General features: G+C 47.9%; 1 protein-coding gene across 1 annotated transcript; it reads left to right on the forward strand.

Annotated features, from left to right (window-relative positions):
- The first annotated feature begins 6,256 nt into the window (after positions 1-6,256).
- On the forward strand, positions 6,257-21,919 carry ARSH (arylsulfatase family member H). Its single transcript, XM_052663298.1, has 10 exons — positions 6,257-6,279; positions 8,835-8,984; positions 9,683-9,804; positions 10,911-11,036; positions 12,656-13,079; positions 13,726-13,862; positions 15,973-16,107; positions 17,371-17,533; positions 19,692-19,813; positions 21,552-21,919. The coding sequence occupies exons 1-10, from the start codon at positions 6,257-6,259 to the stop codon at positions 21,917-21,919; spliced, it is 1,770 nt and encodes a 589-aa protein (XP_052519258.1).
- Positions 21,920-22,770: the final 851 nt, after the last annotated feature.

Below are 22,770 nucleotides of genomic sequence, written 5' to 3' on the forward strand. Positions count from 1 at the left end.
TTTCCCAGGAAGGAACTCAAATCTAATCTTCATCACCAGACACAACTTTTCTCCCCAGCAGTCGAAAAACAAAACACCAATATTAAAATAAAAGGGACTTATACCTCAGGGTCAAAAATACAGAAGACTGAACGCTCTATTTACGATAGCTAGGGCGTGGAAGCAACGTAGATGCCCCTCGAAAAGTGAATGCATAAAGAAGCTGTGGTACATATATACAGTGGAATATTACTCAGCCATGACCAGGGACGCATTTCAGTCAGTCCTAATGAGATGGATGAACCTAGAGCCTATTATACAGAATAGAGTAAGTCAGAAAGAGAAAGACAGTTATCATAAACTAATGCATATCTGTGGCATATATATGTATATATATGTATATAAATATAAAGCTGGTACTGAGGAACTTATTTGCAGGGAAGCAATGTCGATGTAGACATAGAGATCAGACTTAGGGACACTGTGGGTGGCGGGGGGGGGCAGAAGAAGAGGGTGGGAAGTACGGAGAGAGTAACATGGAACATACATCACTATATGTAAGGGATCGAACCCAGGTCTCCCGCGTTCCAGGCAGAATGCTTTAACCTCTGAGCCACCGGGCGCGTAACATAGACAGCCAATGGGAATTTGCTGTATGACTCAGGGAACTCAAAGCCCGGCTCTGAGACAACCTAGAGGGGTGGGATGGGGACGGAGGTGGGAGGGGGGTTTCAAGTGGGAGGGGACCTCGGTAAACGTATGGCTGATTCATGTGGATGTCTGGTGGGAAGCAATGCAACTTTCAATTAACAATAAATACATTTTCAAGAAAATACACAAGAATGAAGGAACATACCCTGAATGAAAAGCTGGGCGATTCAGCGCATCAAGACTTTCGAAGCACTCCCACACGAGCGTCTCTTCTTTTCCTAAGCCCTGGCTTCTCACCAACATCAGTTCGGTTCAGTCGCTCAGTCGTGTCTGACTCTTTGCGACTCCGTGCACCGCAGCACGCCGGGACTCCCTGTCCGTCACCAACTCCCAGAGGTTGCTCAAGCTCGTGTCCGTTGAGTCGGCGATGCCATCCAACCATCTCATCCTCTGTCTCACCCAGATAATAAGACTTTAAGCAAGGGTGGAGATGCCCAGGAATAAGTGCAGTGATAACATTTCTAGAGGGATGCGTGGCTGAATCTAGCAGAAAGGGTGTCTGGGTGCTGTGAAACCACCACCTACGTATGAAGCCCAGGTCACTCAGCGTCCACAGAGCCGTGAAAGGTCCGTAAGATGCTTGCAGACCGGAAAAGGCTGCAGCGCTCCTTGTTACACGTCTGCGCTCTCCTCCCTGCTTTGAACGTCTGGCTGGAGTCCTTGCTTAAGTTTTATAAAAAAAAAATTCAGGTTTCTGAATTCCCCTTTGTTATCTGTGTATGTTTGGTACCACGCAAAGGGCTTCCCTGGCGGTTCAGTGGGAAAGAATCTGCCTCCAGTGAAAGAGACACAGGTTCAATCCCTGGGTCAGGAAGATTCCCCTTGAGGAGGAAATGGCAACCCACTCCAGTATTCTTGCCTGGAGAATCCCTATGGACAGAGGACCCCAGCGGGCTACAATCCATGGGGTTGCAAAGAGTCAGACACGACTAAGGGACTACATAGCCACACCACTTGAAAGTCACCGATGCCTGATTCCTTCCGTAAATAACTATGTTCGCAGCAGTCGCCACAGGTCATGTTTAGATATAAAAATAATTGGCGGATTTGAGCAAAGCCCAGCCTGGGCACTTAAGACGTATTTAATTATAATCATGAGGACAGGAGCTCGGGGCCGGGAGAGGAATTTGGCCTTGCAGGAGCGGCACTCACAAATGCAAGGAGCTTGGAGGAACAGCTTGTCTCAAGTGAGTAAAACAGTTTAACTTTACGATAATTTAGCCTGGGGGATGCTCCTAGTTTTCTCTGGTCAGGGGAGAGGGAAGAGACTTGAGTGTTAGTTTCATCAAATTCTCTCTCTTTCTCTCCCTCTCCAACTCTGTCTCTCCATTTCTGTCTCTCTCTGTCTTTCTCCACCTCTCTTTCTTCAGCTCTCTCTGCCCTTCACATTTTCTCCAATTTTAAGTGCGTGTACATACGGGATCATCAATATAGACTACTTTCTCTGGCTGCTTTCACCCAGCGTATTTATCTTCCAATCCATCAATACTGTTATCTCAATGAATGGTTTGCTCCTTAAAAAAAAAACAAAAAACTGATAATCTCTGAGTACTACGTATTCTAAGAATTTCTGGCCTCACCAGAGTGGATTGAGTCACATTCACCTGTGGGTAGACACGGGGTGTCCAATCCTATTTTTCTGTAGTGGAGTTGACATGTTTAGTAATTTTTTCAGGGGTGCTCTTAATGAAGGACGTGACTTTGGCCACCTCTTTAAAGACTGCTGAAAGAGAATGACGGTTTTATAAGACTGTATTTGTGTGATGGGTCAGGCTGCTTGAGGCTTCCTTGATGGCTCAGAATCTGCCTTCGGGAGACCTGGGTTCGATCCCTGGGTTGGGGAAGATCTCCTGGAGGAGGGCATGGCAACCCACTCCAGTATTCTTGCCTGGAGAACCCCATGGACAGAGGACTCTGGCTGGCTACAGTCCATGGGGCTGCAGAGAGTCAGACGCAACTGAGAGATGGACACTTTCAGCTGGTCAGCTTCATGCATTTATAGATCTGAAGTCCAATTGCCTCTTGCCCATGTACCTACCTTTAATAACATTCTATGTTAAAATTAGAAAAAAATAGCAGGCTTTGGGGCTGGGGTGGGGTGAGGACTATAGGCTTAGCTGGAACAGCTTCTTGGTAGACAGGATCTTCTTGATATTTCTTAAAATCTGCAGTTGATAAGCACAGTATTTTGAGGCACTGCAGTTGATAAGCACAGTATTTTGAGGCAGTAGGCGTTCCCTTAAATTGTGAAGACAATCTTCTTCCTGTCTATTTAACAAACAGATTTTATTCCTCACCTGTTAGGAAGGACTTTGCAGTGTTGCCTGTGACCACCTATTGTAATTCTTTTTTTTAAAATTACTTATTTATTTTCGATACACTGGTCTTTGATGCTGTTCTGTTCAGTTCAATTCAGTCGGTCAGTCGTGTCCAACTCTTTGCGACCCCATGGACTGCAGCATGCCAGGCCTCCCTGTCCATCACCAACTCCCAGAGTTTGCTCAAACTGATATCCATCGAGTCGGTGATGCCATCCAACCATCTCATTCTCTGCCATCCCCTTCTCCTCCTGCCCTCAATCTTTCCCAGCATCAGGGTCTTTTCCAACGAGTCAGCTGTTTGCATCAGGTGGCCAAAGAATTGGAGTTTCAGCTTCAGCATCAGCCCTTCCAATGGATATTCAGGACTGATCTCCTTTAGACTGCACTGTTGGGATCTTCTGGCAGCCCAAGGGACTCTCAAGGGTCTCCTCCAACACCAGAGTTCAAAACCATCAATCCTTCAGAGATCCTTACTGGAGGTCAAAGATGGCAAGATGGCCCTAGGAAGTGGACACGCACACAGACACCCACAACATTGACTCAGACACCTCACACTGCAAGCTGATCTTCAATTTACCAGCCTTGTGAAAAGTCTTTTCAACCCTGTGATTCCCCAGGCCCCTCTCCCATAAAACAGAGCAGCTATCATTAACCCCTCGAGGTGAGCCGGGCAAGGTATTTTGAGGACCCAGTGGGAAGCCGTGTGTAGCGATGCCTTGGGGTTGAGAAAACCCTATAAACTGTTTGGCGGAGTCATCAATCTTTACTACCTGTCATTTGGTCTGTGGGGTGAGTGCTCAGCTGCCAGAACCTCGTTGAAGTGGGGATTTAAAGCATCCCAAGGCAAGGGGATACCAGGCTATATCACTCTTAGGACTCTCGTAAAACGGCCCTAATTACAGCTGCCCCACACGCTGGTCTGTGGGGAATGAGTCTGGCCACCATAACCCCCAGCTCTCCACTGTTGGTCCTTGCGCTTTTCAAGGCAAGAAGCATGGGTTGTCCACCACGCTCAACCATCTTCCATGCTTCCTAGAGGTGCACACAGTAGGTCTCACACAAACACTTCCTGCTCGTGGGTGACCTTTATTTTAGAGGCTCCAGATTGAAAGGTTTTGTTGCTTGTGTTACTTGGGAAAGTTCTTTTATTAACATTCTTGTCTAGGAACCACAGGGTGTCTTTCTCATCTTTTTATTGTGTGATATTCAGAAGGTGACTGAGCCTCGGAGGAAGTTGTTACATTAACTGGTGAAGAGTATTTAGAATGGAACCGAGGATGTAAGTTAGAGGGCTTCCCTGCTGTGGTGCTGGAGAAGACTCTTGAGTCCCTTGGACTGCAAGGAGATCCAACCAGTCCATCCTAAAGGAGATCAGTCCTGAGTGTTCCTTGGAAGGACTGATGTTGAAGCTGAAACTCCAATACTTTGGCCACCTGATGCAAAAATACTGACTCATTGGAAAAGACCCTGATGCTGGGAAAGATTGAGGGCGGGAGGAGAAGGGGACGACAGAAGATGAGATGGTTGGATGGCATCACCGACTCAATGGACATGAGTCTGAGTAAGCTATCGGAGTTGGTGATGGACAGGGAATCCTGGCGTGCTGCAGTCCATGGGGTCGCAAAGAGCTGAACACGACTGAGCAACTGAACTAAACTGAACTGTGGCTCGGATGGTAAAGAATCTGCCTGCAATGCAGGAGACCTGGGTCCTATCGTTGGGTCGGGAAGATGCCCTGAAGAGGGACATGGCCACCCACATAAGTCCTCCTGCCTGGAGAATCCCATGGACAGAGAATGCTGGTGGGCTACAGTCAATGGGGTCGCAAAGAGTCAGACACGACTGAGCGACTGGGCATGCATAGTTAAATTAGACCTGAATCTTTGTGCCCACGTCCTCCCCCTTGCCCTGAAACCTATAATTTAGAGTTCCAAATGAAAACCAGAAAGAAGCTAGGCTACTTTAAAAAGAAAAAACACCCCATCTACACTCCTCAGGAAACTGCAGTAGAATATGGTCTAATGAAACTTTATCTTTACTTCATCGTTCAGTTCAGTTCAGTTCAGTTCAGTTCAGTCTCTCAGTCATGTCCGACTCTTTGCGACCCCATGAATCGCAGCACGCCAGGCCTCCCTGTCCATCACCAACTCCCGGAGTTCACCCAAACCCATGTCCATCGAGTCAGGGATGCCATCCAGCCATCTCATCCTCTGTCGTCCCCTTCTCCTCCTGCCCCCAGTCATTGGGGAAAAAAAGATGTAGGGCTTAGAATGTTGAAAAAAAAAATCAGTCACACGAAAAATACAATTCCTGGGTTAGATATATAAGAGGACGCAATCCCTTCTTCCAACAGCCCAGGAGAGTGTGGTCTGATTGAACATTGCTTTTCATTCTCAAGGGTTTCACGACCCTAGAAGACAATTAATGCAATCCTGAAAAATGCATATCAGACATTTTATTGTAGTCCTTCACCGTGATTGATCAGTGCCCTCAGAATGAAGGGTTTTTGTTGTTGGACCTACATAAAGGGTGGGAACTATGCCATCGCTGCTGCTGCTAAGTCGCTTCAGTCGTGTCCGACTCTGTGTGACCCCATAGCTGGCAGCCCACCAGGCTCCCCCATCCCTGGGATTCTCCAGGCAAGAACACTGGAGTGGGTTGCCATTTCCTTCTCCAATGCATGAACGTGAAAAGTGAAAGTGAAGTCGCTCAGTCGTGTCCGACTGTTCACGACCCCATGGACTGCAGCCCGCCAGGCTCCTCTGTCCATGGGATGGATTTTCCAGGCAAGAGCACTGGAGTGGGGAGCCATCGCAATGACCCGCAAATGAAGGGATCGTGCATGACGTCGCCATATTCTGTCTGCACCAACATCACTTGTGTGCAACTCAGTGTAAAGAATTCAGTGGCTGTTTTTGTTCCATCACCAAGTCACGTGAGACTCTCTGAGACCCCAAGGACCGCAGCTCGCCAGGCCTCCCTGTCCATCACCATCTCCCGGAGTTTACTCAAACTCATGTCCTTCGAGTCGGCGATGCCATCCAACCATCTCCTCCTCTTTCGTCCTCTTCTCCTCCCGCCGTCAATCTTTCCCAGGATCAGGGCCTTTTCAGTGGGTTGCTGTAAAAAAAGACAAAACAGGCTCCTTCGCACTTTGGAGCATAACCGCCTAGTTATAAGAAAAATAACCGCTTTGCAGAAGTTCATTGCTTATTTGCTTCTTTTCTAGGTAACAGTAAGACGCCATGAAACAGCCGTTCTGTGGCTGGTAAGCAGGAAAACGTATAAACCTTTGTTATTGTCTGTCTCTAGAGAAAAGGGTGCTTTGTCCAAGTCTTCCTCAATCCTGAGGATGTTTTGTCTGTTTATACGTGATAAGCGCACTGGGGAGAGTGGTGGGTGCTGTAGGGGTTGGTGGAGTCAAATAGAAGGGTTTTCTAAGGGGCTTGCCTGGTGGCTCAATCAGTAAAATATCCACCTGCCAATGCAAGAGATGAGGGCTTGATCCCTGGAGAGGGAAATGGCAACCCACCCCAGCATTCAAATTAAGTCCCTCAGTCGTGTCCGACTCTCTGCAACCCCATGGACTGTAGCCCACCAGGCTCCTCTGTCCGTGGGATTCTCCAGGCAAGAATACTGGACTGGGTTGCCATTTCCTTCTCTAGGGGAGCCTCCCGACCTAGGGATTGAACCCAGGTCTCCTGCATTGCAGGCAGACGCTTTACCGTCTGAGCCATCAGGGAAGCTCCGGTATTCTTGCCTGAGAAATCCCACGGACAGAAGAGCCTGGTGGGCTACACTCCATGGGGGTTGCAAAGAGTTGGACTCGACTTAGCAACTAAACCACCACCACCATCGTGCTAACTTAGTAGGAATGACAGTGTGTTTAGGAATTCACAGAGTAAACTCACAGAGCAAGACCTTTTAGAGATGGGAGCGGCCCAGCAGCGAACGTCGTGGACCACTCTTAAGGATTTTTAAGGAGGGTCGTCTGTGGTCCGGGGCTTCCCAGGTGGAATCCGCCTGCCAGTGCAGGAGATGTAAGAGGCACAAGTTTGATCCCTGGGTCGGGAAGATTCCCCTGGAAGAGGAAATGGCAACCCACTCCAGTATTATTGCTTGGCAAATCCCACGGACAGAGGAGCCTGGCGGGGCTACAGTCCACGGGGTTGCAAAGAGTTGGCCACAACTGAGCTTCTAACACATGGATGATTCCACAGTCCAAAATTTAGTAGCATGTATAGATACGTTCAATTTCATTTTTCAAACGTTACAAGAATTCCTAGCATTTATTATTGTTTTTGGCAGCTGAGCTCCCCCACCTGAATTGTTTTGCAGACATGTTTTTCTGATGAAGGGACAGGAAGAGTTATGTTCTGTGCACACATGTAGTTCACTCTGAAAAACCAGTTTTTCATCATTTCTTCCCTGGCTCAGAGCCAAGAAGTTAGTACAGTCTCTGCTTCCCCATCTGTGTGGCTGAGAGCAAAGTTATGAAGTTATAAAGTATATTAAAACCTAACAGTTGAGCGGGAAAGAAAATCAAGCCTGATGAGCTGGCTAGTAACCTCTGACTTTCCATTGTGTTTATACTAAGAAATTAAATTGTTAGGCTTTTTTCTTAAACCTCTGTCCTTATTTCAAAGGCCTCCTGTCACGATCGCGGCTGAAAAATTATGAGGAATTTAATGTCACAATGCATTTAGAATCAATTTGTAAACTATAAGAACTTAGGGCTTCCCAGGTGGCCCTAAAGAATCTCCCTGACAATGCAGAAGATGCGTGAGACTCGGGTTCGATCCCTGGGTTGGGAAGATCCTCTGGAGGAGGGCATGGCAACCCACTCCAGTGTTCTTGCCTGGAGAATCCCATGGACAGAGGAACCTGGTGGGCTACAGTCCATGGGGTCGCGAGTGCGCGCACACACACACAGATCTGGTTAATATAAATCATAGCCTCAAATGTTTTTGTGTGGTTTCTGAGTAAGGCAGCTCCAGGGACACTGTAGAAATACCATTATTTCCTATTTAGCTTTTGATCACACGGTACAGCTTGCAGGGTCTCAGTTCCCCAACCAGGGATTAAACCCAGGCCCTGGCAGGGAAAGCCTGGAATCTTAACCGGGAAGTCTCCAGGGAGCTCCCTGTGAATTCCTGTTCCGCATGAGGGCTCCGCTGTCGTGTCCCACTCTGCGACCGCATGGGCTGTAGCCACGCCCCCCCAGGCTACTCTGTCCACGGGATTCTCCAGGCTGTAGCCACGCTACCCCCCCCCCCCCCCCAGGATACTCTGTCCATGGGGTTCTCCAGGCAAGAACACTGCAGTGGGTTGCCATTCCCTTCTCTGGGGGATCTTTCTTTTTGACGCAGGCATTGAACCCAGGTCTTCTGCATTGGAGGCAGATTCTTTACCTTCTGAGCCACCAGGGAAGCCAGTCAGAACACTGGAGTGGGTTGCCATTTCCTCCTCCAGGGGGATCTTCCCGACCGAGGGATTGAACCCACATTTCCAGCGTATCCTACATTGTGGGTGGATTCTTTACCGCTGAGCCACCGGGGAAGCCTCAGTTCCTGTTTTCAGTTACCTGCAAAATTGAACTGATGGTTTCTGGGTGTTTTTTTTTTTTTAATTTATTTACTTTAATTGGAGGCTAATTACTTTACAATATTGTAGTGGTTTTTGCTATACATTGATATGAATCAGCCATGGGTGTACATGTGTTCCCCATCCTGAACCCCCGTCCCACCTCCTTCCCCATCAGTTGCTTCTGGTTGAGCTTTTTTTCTTTTTTTCTTTTTTCTTTCCCCGCCCGCCCCCTTCCAGGCGCTGCTGGCTGTCAGCATCCCTGTGGTGCTTCTTTGGGAGCCTTCAGGGAATGTTCGTCACCAGGAACTCGAGACCCAACATCGTCCTCTTCATGGCGGATGACCTTGGGATGGGAGATTTATGCTGCTACGGGAATAACTCAGTGAGGTAAAGAAACCATCAGGTAAATCAATAAATGAAAGGGACACAAAAGGAAAAAAGAAAGAAAGTCCCTGTGGATGGTAGTGCCCCCGCCAGCCGCGTCTCTTGTGTTGGAGGAGAATGACCTTCAGGGAGCAGGTTTCCGTCAGAACAGCAGAAGGCTTTGTCTTACGAAAGCTGCAGAACTTCAGGAGAGCGTTTGGCTTCATTCGCAGCTTAGTGTGGGGGCTTCCCGGGTGGCGCTAGGGGTAAACAACCCACCTGCCAATGCAGGAGATGCGGGTTCGATCCCTGGGCGGGGAAGATCCCCTGGACGAGGAAATGGCAACCCACTCCAGTCTTCTTGCCTGGAGAACCCCACGGCCAGAGGAGCCTGGTGGGCTGCAGTCCACGTGGTCGCCAAGAGTCGGACACGACTGAGCGGCTAACACACTTTCGCTTTTCGCCTGGTGATATCTGACGAAGAGCTGTGTCGGACTGTCATCATCTTGCCTGGCGATGCGTTGCTTCGCCCTCTGGTTCCCATCTGTGTCTCACCAGGGATGGAGTAGATCGGTGGATTGATGTGTGAAAAAGGACGTCTTTCAGGTGGACTGGAAACAGAGTCAGGTTGACTTCCCAGACAGGATGCCCCTGAATCTTGCTCGCTCTGTGGGGCAGAGGGATTCAGAAACTCACCTGCCGACTTCTCCGTCTATGCACAGCACGCCGAACATCGACCGGCTGGCCAGCGAGGGCGTGAGGCTCACCCAGCACTTGGCGGCCGCCTCCATGTGTACCCCGAGCAGGGCCGCCTTCCTGACCGGCCGCTACCCCGTCAGATCAGGTGGGGCACGGGAAAGGGACTGCTGCAGCTCTCTCTCTCTCTCTCTTTTTTTTTAAAAAGGTGTTTATTTGTTGAGCGTTCGATTGCTCCAGGTCTTTGTGGCAGCAAGCAGGATCCTGCATCTTCCCTGCAGGAAGGGGCTTTTCATTGCGACATGTGAACTGTTAGTTCTGTCCTGGGGGTCCAGTTCCCTGACCAGGGGTCGAACCCGTGACCCTCCCTCAACACCATCCCCCACCCCAATGCCCCACTCCCCCCCTCCCCCGCCCTGCACGGGAAACATGGAGTCTTAGCCACTGGACCTTCAGGGAGACCTCCTGCAACTCTTCATGCAAACTCGCCAAGGTCCCTTGGAAGTGCTAAGAATCTAAATTCACACGGGAGTTGTGTTGCTATACCTGGGCATCTGAAAGAGGTGTGTGTCTTGGCCAGCGGCCACCAAGCCTGCTGACCGGTGTGCATATGGTGAGATGGTTTGATCCCCTGGTGGGCAACTTGCAGATGACCTTGAATGTGCCCTTTTCCAGAAATTCGTAGTAAGAGCCCCCCAGGAGGCTCCTTGTGTCTTAAAGCTAGCAGAGATTTTTTTTTTTTTTTTTTAATAAAAGTGGGTTTTCATGAAAGGAGATGTGTCCAGTCTTTGGGGATGAGACTGGAACATCAGAAACACCAGTTGAGAAGAAAGTCTGGCGGAGAAAATGGAAAGGAAAATGATGGATTCCTTATGATGGGTTCGTCCTCTTCCTTGCCTCACATTCCTCCTCACCCCGCCCCCCGCATCACAGTTTCAACATGTAGACTTAAGCAAGTTGAGGGGCATGATCCCAACTTAATTTTTTCTTTTCTTTTTTTTTTTTTTGCATCATTAGTTTGGAACTGGGGGGCTTCCCTGATGGCTCAGTGGGTAAAGAATCCACCCAGCAATGCAGGAGACATAGGAGACTCGAGTTCGATCCCTGGGTGGGGAAGATCCCCTGGAGGAGGGCATGACCACTCACTCCCAGGATTGTTGCCTGCATAGACAGAGGAGCCTGGCCGGCTGCAGTCCGTGGGCTTGCCATAATGAGACCGCAGCCCTCACCTGCTGTCTCCTTCTGTGAACACAGGAATGGCGTCCTCCTCCAACCTGAATCGTGACGTGGTCTGGCTCGGAGGGTCGGGCGGGCTGCCCCCCAACGAGACGACTTTCGCCAAGCTTCTGCAGCATCGGGGTTACCGCACGGGACTCATAGGTATGGCCTTGACCGTGAAACCGTGGTTGTTCGGATTCCCTTTCCTCGTGGTCATCCTTCCCAGGGAGGCTGGCTGAGTACACAGTAGTTGGCACCTCTTTGAGATGATACACCGTGAGGGGGAAAGGAATTTAAGGGGCAATTTTGAGGGCCTTCGGTATTGAGAAACAAGTGTGCCGAGGATCTCCAGAAGGCAGAGTAAGTATGCTGATGGTTCGTTTCTCCTGAAATGGAATACTTTGCAGAAAGGGTACTACTCCTGTGATAGCAGGAGTAGCAATGTTTAAGGGTGTGCCCTTGAACTTGAGAACTGAAGACTGGAGTGGTGATCAAATTCAGGCACTGCTTGCTTTGTTGACGTAGGTTGCCTGACATTCTATAACCTCATGGTGGGGAGGTGTGATGAGTGAGACAGGATGACCCCAAGGAACTTTATCCCGAAGAATTCTGGTCCGATGAGTGATTCCTCTAACATGAGACTCTGTGAGCAGAGAATTAAAGAGACAGGCTGCTTGCTTGCTATGTGTGTGTGTTAGTCGCTCAGTCGTGTCCGAATCTTTGACAACCCGTGGACTGTAGCCCGCCAGGCTCGTCTGTCCGTGGGATTTTCCAGGCAAGAATACTGGATTGGGTTGCCATTTCCTTCTCCAGGGGATCTTCCCAACCCAGGGATCAAACCTGGGTGTCCTGCCTTGCAGGTGGATTCTTTACCGTCTGAGCCCCCAGCGAAGCCTGCTTGTTTGGTATAGCCACTGCTTTTAGGATTCTCAACATGAATTGCAAGACTATTAAGTCATCAGAGATGTTCTCAAAAAATAAAAATTAAAAAAGAATGACTTTGCATCCTTCATAAACGACAGAGGCAGTTCATTCCTGTAAAATTCTTGATAGCATGGTGTGAATAGAGTTTTCTAAAGCATCTTTCAGGGAACACTCTAGGGCACCTCTAAATCTGAGGTCAAATTCACCTCTGCCATACCAAGTAATGAGTGAGATGTCGGCTGATCAATAGATCTAGATGGTGAATCTTCTCCCTGTTAATAAAAGCTTCCCCAGTGGCTCTGGGGTAAAGAACCCGCCTGCCAATGCAGGAGACTCGGGTTCGATCCCTCGGTTCGGGAAGATCCCCTGGAGGAGGCAACAGCAGCCCGCTCCAGGATCCTTGCCTGAAGAATCCCCACGGACAGAGAGGAGCCTGGCGGGGCTCCAGTCCACGGGGGTTGCAACGAGTCGGACATCGCTGACCACAGTCGCACGGAATACAAGAAGATGCTACGTCTGCTGTAACTCCTTTTTTTAAAAGTTAAATTAATTTATTTTAATTGGTAATAAAATATTAATTTATTTTAGTTTATTTAATTACAATATTGTGGTGGTTTTTGCCATACATTGACATGAATCCGCCCTGGGTGTCTGCCGTAACTTCCTTATATTTTTTATTATTTATTTTAATTGGGGGCTAATTACAGTATTGCAGTGGTTTTTGCCTTACCTTGAGATGAATCCGCCCTGGGCATCCACGTGTCCGCCGGAACTTTCTGCTGAGGGCGACGCCCCTCCCAGAAAGGGACGGATGCTGTTGTTGCCACGGCAACGTCTCTGCGTCTCCCCGCTCCCAGGAAAGTGGCACCAGGGTCTGAGCTGTGCGTCCCGCGACGACCACTGCTACCACCCGCTCAACCACGGCTTCGACTACTTCTACGGGATGCCCTTCGAGCTCCTGAGCGACTGCCAGGGGTTCCACACTCCGGAGCTGCACCGTCAGCTGAGGGTCCGGCTCTGGGTGTCCACGGTGGTGCTGGGCCTCATCCCCCTGCTCCTGCTCGTCCCCACCTGCGCGCGCTGGTTCCTGGTCCCCTGGCCGGTGATCCTGGCCTTCGCTCTGCTGGCCCTCGTGTTCTTCGTGTGCTGGTTCTCCAGCTATGGCTTTACCCGCCGCTGGAACTGCGTGCTCATGCGGGACCACGAGATCATTCAGCAGCCGGTCAGACTGGAGAGGCTCGCCTCGCTCATGCTCAAGGAGGCACTGGCCTTCATCGACAGGTAGGCCATCTCTTTCTGGCTCGATGCCCACCCACCCGACACCAACCCCTCACCCCGGTCAGAGACTTGCGAGTTTTTTTTTCCAGCGAAGTTGGGTACCGCTTGGTGAAAGGCGCTTTGTGTGTGTGCCTATGTGTGTGATATTTGTGATACAATGAACTCTCTTTAAGAGAAATAAGAGTGTTCAGTTTCTTTAAAAAAAAATAGATGCATTTAAAAAAATGTTTTGATTTATTTGGGGCTGCGCTGGGTTTTTGGTGTTGCTAAGGGTGGGCTTCCCAGGAGGCGCTTATGTGGTGAAGAGCCTGCTGCCAAAGTGAGAGAACCAAGTTCGGTCCCTGGGTGGGGAAGATCCCCTGGAGCAAGGGCATGGCGACCCACTCCAGTATGCTTGCCTGGAGAATCCCATGGACAGACGAGCCTGGTGGGCTACTGTCCATGCGGTCGCAAAGAGTCGGGCACGACCGAGTGACCAACGCTTCTTTATACCACTGGACCACCAGGGAAACCCAACAGTTAAATGTCCTGCAAAATTTGAACATTGAAAAGGGAAAGAAATATGTTTAGCTCCCTTAAAAGAAAAAAAAAACAACACGTAATTCCTCTATTTTAATCAATACTGTTTCTTCTTCGTATACCCCCTTAGGTATAAGCGTGGACCATTCCTGCTTTTCATATCCTTTCTGCACGTCCACACGCCTCTGGTCACCAAGGAGAAATTCGTCGGGCACAGTAAATTCGGCTTGTATGGCGACAACGTGGAAGAGATGGATTGGATGGTGGGTAGGTGATCACTCTCTGATTTTGAAGCATCTTATTTACAGACTAGAGGAAAACGAGTCTCCATGAATGGCATCAAATAAGGTACAACCCCCTGCATGTTTTGGGAAGTGGACGTGTATTTGTTGTGCTGAATTACATGAAAAGCTGGCTCTAGGTGCAGTGAAGTTTTCTGAGGAAAGACGCACGATTTATGAAATACAGGCTCTCTGGTTTAAAGAGAACCACTTTCCCGAAAAACTCATTCGGGGGACGAATAACGTTGTGCTGTAGAGCTGACTCACTGGACGAGCCCTTGATGCTGAGAATAACTACATAATGTTTATGTATTGCATATTATATAGTCTCATATCTCCTCCTTCTGCTCTGTCATATCCGACTCTTTGTGACGCCGTGGACTGTAGCCTGCCAGGCTCCTCTGTGCATGGGATTCTCCAGGCAAGAATACTGGAGTGGATTGCCGTGCCCTGCTCCAGGGGATCTTCCCGACCCAGGGATCGAACCTGAGCCTCCTGCATTGGCAGGTGGATTCTTTACCACTAAGCCACCTGGGAAACCCTATATGTAAGATATAACATAGTATATAATACTCAGAATATTAGCAAAATTACAGGGCATAATTATATACATATATTTACACATTAATATATTATAAACCATCTATATGGTTTATTGGGGGCTGCCTTGGTGGTTCGGATGATAAAGAATCCACCTGCAATTCAGGAGACCCAGTCTTGATCCCTGGGTTGGGAAGATCCACTGGAGAAGGAAATGGCAATCCACTCCAGTATTCTTGCCTGGAAAATCCCACGGGCAGAGGAGCCTGGTGGGCTACACTCCATGGGGTCTCAAAGAGTCAGACACGACTTACGGACTAAACCACCACCACCATACTTATTATATAATAATACATTACAAATCATCTTCTTATATATATTTGTATTAAATATATGCTTAGCATAAACCATTACATATGTCATATGGTATCATAAATATATAATAAATAATTATGCATATATAAAATATCTTATGCTGTATTGTATATATGGTATATTATGAATATATATCATATATATGGTATATTACATATATATGGTATATTATGTATATATATGGTAGATATGGTATATTATATGTAATGGCATATTACATATACATGGTATGTATGGTATATAATGTATAATGGTATATTACGTATATATGGTATGTATGGTATACTATGTATATATATGGTATGTGTGGTATATTACATATATATATGGTATATATGGTATATTATGTATAATGGTATATTACATATATATGGTATATCATGTATAATGATATATTACGTATATATGGTATGTATAGTATACGATGTATATATATGGTATGTATGGTATATTACATATAATGGTATATTACACACATATGGTATATATGGTATATCATGTATAATGTTGTATTACATATATATGGTATGTATGGTATATTATGTATATATATGGTATATTATGTATAATGGTATATTACATGTATATATGGTATATATCATATATCATGTATAATGTTATTACGTATATATATGGTATGTATGGTATATTACGTATAATGGTATATTACATATACAGGGTATATAACGTATAAAGGTATATTACGTATATATGGTATGTATGGTATACTATGTATATATATGGTGTGTGTGGTATATTACACATATATGGCATATATGGTATATTACGTATAATGGTATATTACACATATGGTATATCACGTATAATGGTATATTACATATATATATGGTATGTATGGTATATCACATATAATGGTATATTACATATACATGGTACGTCATGTGCAATGGTAGATTACGTATATATGGCACATTATAAATAGTGTCTATTGCAGATCTATGTTACACATAGTGTATATACCGTATATATATGAGTGTCTACAATGGTGATTTAGTGCAGATGAGACAACAGAAAGCCGGAGAACAGTCCTAGCGCTCCATGTAACCGTGTTGCATGTTTACAATGAACCACACAGCGTTACACGCGCGATGCTAGAGACGCACCGGAAGACCCTCGGTGCGCAGTGAAACGTGACTGCCTCCGTCTTCCCCCTCCACCAGGAAAGGTCCTGGAGGCCCTGGACCGGGAGCGCCTGGCCAACCACACGCTGGTCTACTTCACCTCCGACAACGGGGGCCGCCTGGAGGCGCAGGACCGCAGCGGGCAGCTGGGCGGCTGGAACGGGCGCTACAAAGGTGCTGCGCACGGGTGGGGGCGGTCCCCGCGGGGCGCCGCGGCGGGACCCGCCTGGCTTTGTGCCTGCGTGCTCATTCGCTTCCGTTGTCTCTGACCCTTGGGTCTCAGCCTCTCTGCAACGTCCAGTCCCCCGCGCTCCGAAGTCTCTTTGCTTCTAAGAGATTTAATCTGTGGAGCCTTCCTCTCATTGTTGACCCCATGGACGGTAGCCCAAAAAGGCTCCTCTGTCCATGGGATTTTCCAGGCAAGAACACTGCAGTGGGTTGCCATTCGCTTCTCCAGGGGATCTTCCTGGCCCAGGGATCGAACCCTGGTCTCCTGCACTGGCAGGTGGATTATTGACCCACTGAGCCACCTGGAAAGCCCTCACCTGGCTTTGCTTTGTGTTAACTCATTTGCAAAGATCGTTGGGGGAGTTTTGTGTGCATTATACTTGCTTAGGAAGCTAGATGGGGAAAGACTGCATGCTTGGGGATACGCCCAAGAGTCTACGGCAAAAAGTTTCTTGAGTCATGAAAGATTCCTGGGAGTAAGGGCACAGGACGTCAGTGACTGTCTCAAAGACAGTCTTATTCTTAGCCCATGACGTCAGCACAGCTGACGGCATAATATACAGATTAGGAAAGCGCTTCTTTTCTAATGATCATTACTGGGTTTGTCGCCTAGACCCTGGAAGTCCGCAGCTGGAGTTTTCAAGTCTTGAAAGCAAGAACTTGGGCTCGGTGTTCTTTGTATCTCTCTGTGAATATATTTTACTGGTTTGTTGTTGTTCCGTGGCTTTGTCATATCCAACTCTTTGCGAGAAGGATATGGCAACCCACTCCAGTATTCTTGCCTGGAGAATTCCACAGACAGAGGAAACTGGCGGGCTACCGTCCATGGTGTCGAAAAAGAGAGGAATGCTCCGTAGATTAAATATTTTAGAAGGGAAGAGATTTCAGAGCCTGGAGAGTGGACGTTGAAGAGATGCTGAGATTCAGAACTGAACTGGGTTTGGGAACGGAGCCCAAGCGTTTTCTGAATGTTGAGCTTTAAGCCAAGCTTTTTCACTCTCCTCTTTCACTTTCATCAAGGGGCTCTTTAGTTCCTCTTTGCTTTCTGCCATAAGGGTGGTGTCATCTGCATATCTGAGGTTATTGATATTTTCTGCCCACGATCTTAATTCCAGCTTGTCACTGGCGTGGCCAGCGGCGATTTTCAGATACACAGAGAATGAGTCCGTGGGGTTGAATGCCCCTTCGGTTTTTCATCTTTGCTTTCAGGAGGCAGAGGCATGGCTGGATGGGAAGGAGGCATCCGGGTGCCCGGAATTTTCCGGTGGCCAACAGTCCTGGAGGCAGGGAAGGTCATCGACGAACCTACAAGCCTCATGGACATTTTCCCGACGCTGTCTTATATCGGAGGAGGCATTCTGCCACTGGGCAGGTACAAGAGCATGCTTGCCCCTTGTGGAGGGAGTTATATTTGGCCGCCAGGCTCCTCTGTCCATGGGGATTCTCCAGACAAGAACACTGGAGTGGTTTGCCGTTTCCTCCTCCAGGGGGATCTTCCTGACCCAGGGATTGAATCTGGGTCTCCCGCCTTGCAGGCAGATTCTTTACCATCTGAGTCTTCAGGGAAGCACATATTTGGCACCTATGCAGATGTATTAGAAAATTGTATGTGTGTGTGAAGCGTGTTACTGAACCCTCAGTATTCTGCTCTGCTGGCCGGACGACTTCTTTCTCCCCACAGTTCATGGTAGAATCGCTTGTCCATTTTCCTCTTAGAACATGTACTTACTCTCTCTCTCATGCTGCTAAGTCGCTTCAGTCGTGTCCAACTCTGTGCGACCCCATAGACGGCAGCCCACCAGGCTCCCCCGTCCCTAGGATTCTCCAGGCAAGAACACTGGAGTGGGTCGCCATGTCCTTCTCCAGTGCATGAAAGTGAAAAGTGAAAGTGAAGTCGCTCAGTTGTGTCCAGCTCCCAGCGACCCCATGGACTGCAGCCCACCAGGCTCCTCCATCCATGGGCTTTTCCAGGCAAGAGTACTGGAGTGGGTTGCCATTTCCTTCTCCAACACATGAAAGTGAAAAGTGGAAGTGAAATCGCTCAGTTGTGTCTGACTCCCAGCGAGGAGGAGCCTGGTAGGCTGCAGTCCATGGGATTTTCCAGGCAAGAGTACTGGAGTGGGTTGCCATTGCCTTCTAGGCTCATCTCTGGTGGCCCTCGGGATGGGAGCTGAGCCTCCTTCATTTTTATATCCCTCACAGCATCTAAATACTTAGTCACTTGAGTCGTGTCCGACTCTTTGCGACCCCATGGACTGTAGCCCCGCCAGGCTCCTCTGTCCATGGGATGCTCCAGGCAAGAATCCTGGAGTGGGTTGTCATGCCTCCAGGGGATCTTCCGGACTCAGGGATTGAACCCAGGTCTCCTGCACTGCAGGCGGATTCTTTACCACCTGAGCCTCCAGGGAAGCCCTGCATTGATTGCATAGACCATTAAGTAAATATTTGCTATGTGAATTCCCAAATAAAAGTAGGTACGTGTCAATCTGTATGTGATGAAGTTTGCTGCTTTTCTCTATGGGATTTGAAATGAATACATAAAGTAGGAATAGCGACTCAATGGACGTGAATCTGAGCAAACTCTAGGAGATATTGGAGAACAGAGGCGCCTGGCAGGATGCAGCCCGTGGGGTTGCAAAGAGTGAGACACGCCTGAGTGACTGAACACGTCTGTTTATTTGAGGCAGGGTTTCTGTTGAATCAAATGAGTGTTGCTGTTCAGTCGCTCAGTCGTGTCCGACTCTTTGTGACCCCATGGACTGTAGCTCGCCAGGCTTCCCTGTCCTTCACCATCTCCCGGAGCTTGCTCAAACTCATGTCTACTGAGTCAGTGATGCCATCCAACCGTCTCATCCCCTGTCGTCCCCTTCTCCTCCCGCCTTCAATCTTTCCCAGCATCAGGGTCTTTTCCAGTGAGTTGGCTCTTTGCATCAGGTGGCCAAAGTCTTGGAGCTTCAGTTTCTGCACCCGTCCTTCCAATGAACATTCAGGACTCATCTCCTTTAGGATGGACTGGTTGGATCTCCTTGCAGTCCAAGGGACTCTCAAGAGTCTTCTCCAGCATCACCGTTCAAAAGCATCCATTCTTGGGCGCTCAGCCTTCTTTATGGTCCACCTCTCACATCCATACATGACTCCTGGAAAAACCATAGCTTTGACTATGAGTGTAAAGCGCTCAATTGTCTAATCCATGGGACTCGTTCATGGTGTCTGACAAGGGGCCAGAGACATAGTTCCAGCTGCTCACCTCTCCCACTGTCTTAGAAACTGTAATACCTTACACTTCTTCTTCATCTTTATAAATTGTGGAATGAGTGGAAATGCGTGTTGAGTTTTCAATGGGATTTTCCTTGTCCTTGTCCGCTCCTCCCCCCTCCTGCCTCCCCTTCCTACCCCTCCTCCTCTGCCTTCTGCTCCTTTTTCTTGTTCTTCCAGCTCGCTTCTCTCTTCCTCCTGCTCGTCTGTCGTAAAAGGTAAAGACTCGACCGCGCCTCCCTCACCGCTCTCTGCGTCTCCGCTTCTGTCCCCAGAGTGATTGACGGCCGGAACCTCATGCCGCTCTTGGAAGGCAGGGTGTCCCGCTCGGAACACGAGTTCCTCTTCCACTACTGCGGAGTCTCCCTGCACACGGCCAGGTGGTATCAGAAGGACTGTGAGTATGAGGGTGGCCAACACGTGCGGACACGGCAAGGACACCTCATTGTCTCTTTCATCTCCTGGGGGAGGGCACTCTCTGTGCAGTGAACACCCCTTGTCACGATTGTTCTAGATCCTGCAGAAAGTGACTTAAAAACAGCGGTTCGTTATGGTAGAAATCACACTAGGATTTTAGAGGTATGTCTGTGCGTGTGTGTCCCTAAGCTCTTATGCGTAATTTTGACAAAGGGAGGAAGAAGGCCAGGTAGAGACAGAGAGAATGAATTCCCGTAACAGAGGACACGGAGATAATTAGCAACAACAGCTAACGTCTTCGGTTCAGTCACGAACTGCCACCTTCTGAGTCATTGCCTGAGTTCCACTGTCTGGTAAATTCACGCAAACAGATATTAATGGACAAACGGCATCAATTTCCTCACATCTGTAAAAAAGCTCTTTAGGAGACATTCCAGAATTTTGACTGGATTTGGCGATTCTCTGTAAAGGTATCGATGGGCGCATGTATGATCCATCCTCCGTGGTGTGATCTGTTCTTTGAGTCAGTGTGGATGCGTCTTCCATGTAAAATAAAAACAAGGAAAAATCTCTTCCTTTTAGACTACGTATCAGTTAGTTAGTTCCGTGGTAAAGAAAAAAAAGAAAACACCCTCTGCCCCTGAGGAATAAAAGCCTCCCAAATTTTCCCAGCGAGGGTTAAACAAATAGAATTTTGATTCATTTTTTCTTAATAAGGAATCTAGAAATTGGGAGCAGAGGGCTGATACAGTGCTCAAGGGCATTATCAGGGGCCTCTGGTGGTTTTTTTTTTTCTGTTCCCATTAAACCACTTCTGTCCTGTCAGCTTCCAGTCTCATATTTCTGACCGCATGGCTGCAAAATGGCTGCTGTTCCTCCAGGCATCACATTTACGCTTCACCCAGGAAGTAAAGAGAAAAGCTAAAAGGGGGTGAAGGATTCAGCCAGGGGATTTAGTCTAGTTTAATTCAGAAAGCGTAGCTGTCCCACAAGAGCCTAGCAGAGGACTTCTGTAGAAGTCTGGTTGATCAGAGATTGGGGTGTGGTTATGTTTTCTGTTTGAAACTGACCTCTGGAAATGGAATTGCTAAGCAATGGCATGAAAGACAGAGAGAGAGAGAGAGAAAGAAGAGAAGGGAGGGAGTGAGGAAAGAGGGAGGGAAGCAGAGGAATTAGATGACAGACAAATAGGTAGATATATATATGTATGATAGAATAGACAGTTGGATAAATAGATGATAGAAAAGAAGTCTGAATGATCATTTCTGTGATGAAAGCAGCCATTCGGGTCGTAAATGTTGTCTCCCAAGGCTCTCAGGGTGAGATAAAAAGTCTTCAAGTTGCCTGTGAAATTGGGCATCGTTCTTACAGTCGAAGAAATACAACGCTGCTGTGTGATGCTGTGCAGAAGATTTTCAGTTGCTAGCCAAAGCGTTTGCCATAAATATATGTAATTTTATTGGAGTGTGATTGCTTTGTAATTTTATGTTAGTTTCTGATTTTACATTAGTTTCTGCTGTACAACAGTGAATCAACCATATGTTTACATATCTCCCCTCCCTCTTAAGCCTTCCTCTTTGCCTAGGTCATCACAGAGCCCCGAGCTGAGCTCTCTGTGCTATATAGCAGCTTGCCACTAGCTATGGATTTTTAATGAAAGAAAAAAAAACCCTAAAATAATAACAAAGACGGCATCCCAGTGGGGCTCTGTTTTCCAGGTGCAACTGTGTGGAAGGTGCATTTCGTGACGCCCAAGTTCTCCCCGGAGGGCGCGGGCGCCTGCTACGGGAGTGAAGTCTGCCCGTGTTCAGGCGATGTCACCTACCACGACCCTCCTCTGCTCTTCGACATCTCGAGAGACCCTTCCGAGTCGAGACCTCTCAACCCCGACAACGAAGCCTTGTTTGACTCCGTGGTTAAGAAGATCGAAGCGGCCGTAAGACAGCACCGTGGGACCCTCACGCCAGTCCCTCAGCAGCTCTCTGTGTTCAACACCCTTTGGAAACCATGGCTGCAGCCCTGCTGTGGGACCTTCCCCTTCTGTGGCTGCGACAGGGCGGATGACATCGTATCCGCAGCCTGGTGAGCAGAGAGGGGCTGCTTCTTCCCAACCAGCAACATTCTGTTACCACAGAGCTCTCAGCTGCCTCATGCATTCCGCTGGGGATCAAACACGATGCCCCGCTGATATTTTTGCTTTAAAATCCTCAGATTTTAGATCTTTCCTCAAGTCATATCCAGCAGCATGATGAAACAAAAGCGGATCCATATACCCATGAAACTATGGAGCATTCATTTTACCTTTTTTTTTGTATGACTGTGTCCTTGTTCAAGGAAGAAGCTCAAGAGGACCTTCTGCAGAGTCACAAGAATCTCGGTGATACCTTCCACAAAAAATGAGTAGAAGCAGCCCTTTTGATGTCACTGTCTTTACTTTCACGATATTGTTAGAAATGTCTCCATGCAGATTCTAAACCCAGAAACAGTTTTTGTATCCGAGCTTAGACGAATTTGGCAAGTTTCTTGTTCTCCTTTTGCATCAGGAAGACTATGAAAATTCTCAAAATAGGGAGAGAAGACACACAGCTACAGTAACGCTATGATAGTGTGGATATGTGTTTTTAAAACACTTCGCAAAACTTAGAGGGGGCAAGTAGTCTCAGCTCCATTTCCACATGAGGAAAGTGATTTTTGTCATATTTAAGTAATTGCACAAGATTGTATAAATGTTATGGGAAGAGAGTATTTAAGTTATATTTCTTTTCAAAACACACTGCAAATACGATGGCTGCTGCTGCTGCTAAGTCGCTTCAGTCGTGTCCGACCCTGTGCGACCCCATAGACGGCAGCCCGCCAGGCTCCCCCGTCCCTGGGGTTCTCCAGGCAAGAGCACTGGAGTGGGTTGCCATTGCCTTCTCCAATGCATGAAAGTGAAAA

Source organism: Budorcas taxicolor, chromosome X (assembly GCF_023091745.1).
Source record: "Budorcas taxicolor isolate Tak-1 chromosome X, Takin1.1, whole genome shotgun sequence".
Taxonomy (NCBI): Eukaryota; Metazoa; Chordata; class Mammalia; order Artiodactyla; family Bovidae; genus Budorcas; species Budorcas taxicolor.

Coding starts and splice junctions, on each gene's coding strand:
- ARSH (XM_052663298.1), top strand. CDS start 6,257: ATGAAACAGCCGTTCTGTGGCTG. Junction 13,080..13,725: donor GCACTGGCCTTCATCGACAG/GTAGGCCATCTC, acceptor ATACCCCCTTAG/GTATAAGCGTGGACCATTCC. Junction 19,814..21,551: donor CAGGTGGTATCAGAAGGACT/GTGAGTATGAGG, acceptor TCTGTTTTCCAG/GTGCAACTGTGTGGAAGGTG.